Consider the following 6943-nt stretch of genomic DNA (forward strand, 5'->3'; position numbering starts at 1 on the left):
CCGACCCCCCCCCGATTTTCCCAGGAGATTTATGGATCTCAGTGTCCCTCATAGATTACTCCCAGGGAAAAAATAATCCTATTTACACTCTAATTACTAAATAAAGGGCGTGCCCTAATTGCACTGCAGTAATTGTCCTCTATAGCATTTACATACAGCGTGCCAGTCCAGCCACATGTTGCATGTTGTTATTACTTGCACACACAGGAGACAGCAAAGCATACTTACTCATCAGCCACACAGCTTACACTGACGGTAGCCGTATCAAACAACTTTAACATTGTTACGTTACAAATATGCGCCACACTGTGAACCTACACCAAAAAAGAATGAAAAACACATTTCTGGAGAACATCCCACCGTAACACAACATAAACACAACACAACCATTAACCAGAATCCCATGCAGCCCTAACTCTTCCGGTCTACATTATACACCCCCGCTACCACCAAATCCCCCCCACACATCAACCCCACCCCCTCCGTGCGTTGGTTGAGCGGAAGAGTTAGGGCTGCATGGGATTCTGGGTATTGGTACCGTCAGTGTAAGATGTGTGGCTGCTGAGTTAGTACGCCTTGCTGTCACTTACGTGAGCAAGCTGAAATTGCATTCTACGTGTGGTCGAGCAGGTACACTGTTAGAGGGCGCCAAATGCAGTGTCATCACGCTCTGATATTCGGTAGTCTCCCGGGAAAAATGAGAGGGTTGGCAAGTATGACGCTATCAAGCGCCATTCATTCAAAACTCGCGGGCTGCACTAACATCAAATTTCCACATTAAAGTGCGTGCCGGTGCGTGTGTCGGAGACCCCTGGTTAACATAGCACAAAGCGTTTAAGCTTTGTATGCGGTGTTTTTCATTTTAAATTTTAAAATTTTTTTTGTGGCTCCCATTACTTTCTTTAATTTGTGAAACTTGCCAAAATGGCTCTTTGAGTGGTAAAGGTTGCCGACCCCTGTCCTATCCTTTCCTATGGGAATAATTGTTTGGAAATCTAAATGTTTGATGTAAGGGAAAAAGATGTTCATTTTGTGGCGAGAAAGCATCACTCACAGTGAATTCCCCCGTGACAGCGTCAAAGCCAACATGTATTGTGTGCTCAAAGTCGGAAGGCGAAGAGATCTCCGGTCGCTCTTTGTCTCGATCTTTCTTTCTTCCGCCTGAATGAACGTTGCAAACGTTAAAATCGACCACACGGCAACTTTCCCTTTTGGCGCGCGAATAGCTTCCGCTCACCTTTCTCCGCGCCGGAGAAGATGGAGATGATCTTGCTGCGAGGCTTCCTCTCCTCGGGCACAGACGGCAGCGGCTTGGAGCTGTGGTTGGCCGACAGGGAGTCCTTCCCCGAGCTGGTGCTGAAGATAGTGCTGCTCATTCGGACCGGAGGGGCGGGGGGTTTGTCCTCGGGGTCGCCGTTGTCGCACATTGCTCCGCGTTCTCGGCAAGACTGGCGACAGGGAGACAACACGGTACGGGGGCCGGGTGTAGTGGGCGGAGAGGATGGACAGCGCGGCACCAGGAAAGGGAGGATCACATCAGCATGAAGACGATGTCAATGCAGGAGATTGACAAAGCCTGTGGGGAAAAAAAACACAATAAATGCTATTTGCTTCTATATATTTATACATGTGCTATTTTAGCCTCAATAAAATACTATTGTTATTATAAGAAACGGGAAAGAACGACAAGATGATAGGACACTGTCAGTGTGGCTGAACAGAAGCAAATTAGTTATATTTGGGCCGGGCGATAAAATTATATCAACATAAATCGCGATAATCATTAGCAATAAAAAAATACGTTTGATAAAACGTCTGATAATATTTTTTTGTTATGTGGCAGAAGAAAGAGGGAGTTGCAAAGCAAAGCTCTGGCACTCCAGGAAGTGATCACTGATTGGTGGGAGTGACACCCTTACAGCCAATCAGGTAACAGTGTCAACTATTATGTATGTTAGCGCCATCTTGTTGTCTCACGATTGATTGATTCTTTGCCCGGAGTAAGAAGACAAATCAAAAATAAGTGATGCAGAGAGCGAACAAAACGGATGCACTCTTTTCTTTTCAAACCTCGTCCGTTCCCTACTCGGGTATACGGAAATAACAGGTAGGAACTAAAGTGCAGGACTGTAACAAAGAAATACATTTCAAACTATAACACATGTGCTACTTTAACGTAGTAGTAATTTGGTCCAATCATTTTAAATAAAATTACTGCATAACATAAATTCCTTTCCATACTTAAATATGAATAACAGACCGAATAAAAATGACACAGCCGTAACTTGCTGGCACTAAACCTACAGAAAATAGTTCTTTTTAGGTTTCTCTATGTTTACATGTTCACACTTTAATAAACATTCACTACATATTCCTTCATTTTAAGAGGTTGTGTTTAATGGGATTTTAGAACGGATGGTTTCCCATGGTTGTGTTGACATTTCCTTTATTTTCTGCCTGAGGGGATAACAATCAAAGGAAGGTTACATTTTAAATACAGAATGGTAGAAAATGGATGGATGGATGTTTACATGTATTATATTTTTCTCCTGGTTCTTAGTATGTCATAAAAATATCAATAATTATCGATATTGATCAATATAAAAACACATATCGTGATGCAGTTTTCAGCCATTTCGCCTAGACCAGGGGTCTGCAACCTGCGGCTCTTTTATCCCGCTATTGTGGCTCAAGCTAGTTTATGCTTCTGTGTACTGTAGTCAATACACTGTCCCTTAGACCAGTGTTTTTCAACCTTTTTTGAGCCAAGGCCCCTTTTTTACAATATGAACGTTGCACGGAAAATTTCTCTGCCAGTTTCTGCATCCCACAGGGATTCTTCTTTTGTGTTTCTGCACCTGCGGTTCCCACACAAGGTTGCAACATTGTTTGTCAACACTGTCTGCTCTCATTTTCTCGCACATTTGACCCTCTGATGTTCTGTGTACCTACACTCTGTCCTCCTCCTGTCTATGCCAGCTGTGTGTGTGTGTGTGTGTGGTACATAGAACATCATCTTCCACACTTCTATTAGCCCGGGTGGACCCGGGCATCTTATATGTAATAGAAATGTGTAGGGGGGGTGTATGGTGTGTGGTCATTAAATATGTATTCTGATGTATGTTCTTCATAGAAAATGAGCCAAAGTCAGTGAGTCTCACTTTGAAAAATTAATTAAATGTATCATTTTTCTTTTAATAAAAAATTCAAATGGGTCCCACAGACATACTTGTCAACCTTGAGACCTCTGAATTCGGGAGATGGGGGGGTGGTATATATTTTCAAGTATTTCTTATATATATATATATATATATACATATATAAATAATCCGTTCATCAATGAGTATATCCATTCGGCCACCGTGTCCAGGCAGCATACCCCTTCCCCTTGAAGGGGTATGCTTCATGATAAACTGAAATTCTTTTTTCCAATCATTTTGGAACTTGCAAGCGTACTTCTTCTTATTACTCGTCGTCGCCATGTCTCTTCTTCGTTCTTCTGCTTCGTCTCTGTTATGTTTTTGGACATTACTACTTGCCGTAGTTTTGAAGCAATGCATGGTGGGAATCCGGATGTTGTGTGTCAGTGTATTAACGTGCCGGCTGGAATAAACACACGCTGAGAAATAGCTCCGTGCCTGCCTACTTTATGGGTTATAGATAAACCTATGGATAACGGAGACATATATAATAGTCTCCTTTTCAGGTGAGAGAGGACGCTAAAGGCAGTGCCTTTAAGGCACGCCCCCAATATTGTTGTCCGGGCGGAAATCGGGAGAAATTCGGGAGAATGGTTGCCCCGGGAGATTTTTCGGGAGGGGCACTGAAATTCGGGAGTCTCCCGGGAAAATCGGGAGGGTTGGCAAGTATGCCCACAGACCCGTGGTGTTCAGGTGAGTGCCCCTAAGACAAGGCATTGAAGCTTAGGGAAGGCTATGCAGAACGAAACTAAAACTGAACTGGCTACAAAGTAAACAAAAACAGAATGCTGGACGACAGCAAAGACTTACTCTAGAGCAGTGGTTCGTAACCTTGTTGGAGGTACCGAACCCCACCAGTTTCATATGCGCATTCATCGAACCCTTCTTTAGTGAAAAATTTAAAAAAAATTTTTTTTCAAATTCAAGACAAATTTATGTTTTAGACTTAGACTTATACAAACTTTAATGATCCACAAGGGAAATTGTTCAACACAGTAGCTCAGTTACAATGATGGAAAGTGTAAGGATGGAAAGGACAATGCAGGTATAAATAGACTAATATAGCGATAAAAAAATCTAACATATATACGAATATATACCTAATATGTGTACAGAATAATATATACACAGATATATTATATTATGTCTATAACATATATACAATATATACCAATGACCATGTACAATATTACAGTCTATACAGTATATGTATATATGAGTTTAAAGCTTCTGTGAAAGGATTGCAGTCTACCTTGTCTGTATGCACGTGTGTCATGCGAGCAAGTTTTAATGTTGTAAATGTGATGTTTTATGTGTTGTTTACTGTTTTTAATGTAACCTTGCTGCTGCCCTCTTGGCCAGGTCTCCCTTGGAAAAGAGATCCTTGATCTCAATAGGATTTTTACATGGCTAAATTTAAAAAAATGTAACAGCAGCAGCATAAAATAGAGAGTAGATCCAGAAAATAGACATTAAAAACAAAGAGAAGTAGCTAACATGTCAGGTGTCAGGTAATAGGCAGATATCATCTATTGCTGTATGGCGAGTGATTATACAGCTGGATGGAGTGTGGAATGAAGGAGTTCTTGAATCGTACAGTGCTGGAAGGAAGCTGGAGGAGCCTTTTTTTGGTAACACTTTAGTATGGGGAACATATTCTAAGTAACAAAGACTTCATTTAGAGTTATTTGGACACTAGGGGAACATATTCTAAGTAACAAAGACTTAATTTAGAGTTATTTGGACACTAGGGGAACATATTCTAAGTAACAAAGACTTAATTTAGAGTTATTTGGTTAGGGTTAGGGCCAGGGTTAGAGGGTTAGGGTTATAATAAGGCCATGCCGAATAAGGCATTAATAAGTACTTAATAATGACTAGTTAAGAGCCAATATGTTACTAATTTGCATGTTAATAAGCAACTAATTAATGGTGAATATGTTCCCCATACTAAACTGTTACAATGTTTTTTTTACTGGTGCATAAAATGAAGCGTGCATGAACATCACCTTGTTCAAACAACAAAACCAACACAGTGCATAAACTCACAACAAATTACACACCTGCAAATCAGTCAGCTGTTGCCGTATCCGTAATACGCCAATAAGGAGAAGTTTGTATTTACACGATGAGTCGGGTGTGTTTTGACCTCCGCCGAACCCGACTCACCGAACCCCTAGGGTTCGATCGAACCCAGGTTAAGAACCACTGATCTAGAGCAAAAACGGCGTCCACAAAGTGCATCCGAACATGACATGACAATCAACAATGTCCCCACAAAGAGGGATAAAAAGAACTGAAATATTCTTAATTGATAAAACAAAGTAAATGCGGGAAATATCACTCAAAGGAAGACATGAAACTGCTACTGGAAAATACCAAAACAAGAGAAAAAGCCACCAAAATAGGAGCGCAAGACAAGAACTAAAACACGCCACACAGGAAAACAGCAAAAAAAACTCCAGGGAATATAAACTTTATTATGGAGATCAAATAGGTTTTGTGGCTCTAAATGGGTTTTGATTTGATGGAAACTGGCCCAAATGGCTCTTTGGATGCAAAAGGTTGCCTAGCCCTACTAAGACATAAGACATCAGCTGAAATACCAAACAGAAAGGATTGACAGCAACAGCAGCTTTATGTCATTTTTTAACCTTATTCAGCTTTATGTCATTTTTGAACCTTATTGTCTTCCCAATGCAAGCACATTGTCTTGCAGAGCCCCTGTGAGCACACTTTGCCCTTCATTGTTTCCAACAGGGGCGGCTAGCCTAGCATCCGCTACTTTGGTCCACAACAAGTGTGCCAACTACCAAGAAGACACTTTTGTTGCCGTTTGTCCTTAAGTGTGCTAACTCGGAACTAAACCTCCGCATTCACTACTTAACCAACGACGACGCTAACTAAAAGCAAACATTGAGCCTCAATAAACACTTAGCTCGAAGCTAACGTTAGCATAGCCACTCATTTTGGCCAAAGTGTGTTAACATTTGGCTAATGGCAACTCGTCGGTTATATTAACAATTTTATCAGATAATTCAACATTTGCACGTATTTATGGTTATGAAGTCGGAATGCACATTTTGTTACTGTGAGCTTAACGGTTGTTGTGTCTCTTACCGGAGCTTCCACGGCAGTTTTAAAACACAACTTCGATCCACGATGTTTGCTTATGAAAAAAAGAAAAATGTTCTGTGAATTTGAGAAAGGGACTTCATTTGAAACGACGAGAGCTCGGTGGATTCAAAAAAACCAAAAACTATTTACAGTGCAACTTTTTTCCTTTCTTTTTAGCGGCCCTGTCACTACACGGTCGGTACCGGAAGACACGGTCGGTCCGCGCATGCGCCTGGGTTACGTCACTTCCTTCATTTGCATTATTTTTTTTACCAATTTGTCACGTGCTCCAGGCAAAAAAAATAAAATTCTATACAAATGTCGATTTATGAAAGTAATGCCTACATTTTCTAATTGGCTTAATGGTTTACAATTATCAATCAAATCTTGGAGCATGATTAAGAGTACAAAAGCCCTTAAATTTATATATTTGTTAAAAACATTTAAGTGATTTACCGGTAGTATGGAAGTAGAATTGTCTCACAGTAATTTATATATATCAATATGATATTAATACATATACATTAGAGATGTCGGCCGATAAATGCTTTAAAATGTAATATCAGAAATTTTCGGTATCGTTTTTTTTAAATTATCGGTATCGTTTTTTTTTTTTTTTTAATTAA

The 6943-nt window shown here is 40.4% G+C and overlaps 1 protein-coding gene across 1 annotated transcript in view; it reads right to left on the reverse strand.

Annotated features, from left to right (window-relative positions):
* pak2b (p21 protein (Cdc42/Rac)-activated kinase 2b) overlaps positions 1–6552 on the reverse strand; it is a 23311-nt gene extending 16759 nt beyond the window's left edge. The window contains exons 1-3 of the mRNA XM_062039558.1: positions 6321–6552; positions 1238–1576; positions 1055–1161 (exon numbers count right to left, since the gene is read on the reverse strand). Coding sequence (XP_061895542.1) covers positions 1055–1161; positions 1238–1427 — 297 coding nt within the window. The 5' untranslated portion in view covers positions 1428–1576; positions 6321–6552. The remainder of the gene's footprint in view (positions 1–1054; positions 1162–1237; positions 1577–6320) is intronic.
* Positions 6553–6943: the final 391 nt, after the last annotated feature.

The sequence above is a fragment of the Entelurus aequoreus genome, linkage group LG27 (genome assembly GCF_033978785.1).
Source record: "Entelurus aequoreus isolate RoL-2023_Sb linkage group LG27, RoL_Eaeq_v1.1, whole genome shotgun sequence".
NCBI lineage: Eukaryota > Metazoa > Chordata > Actinopteri > Syngnathiformes > Syngnathidae > Entelurus > Entelurus aequoreus.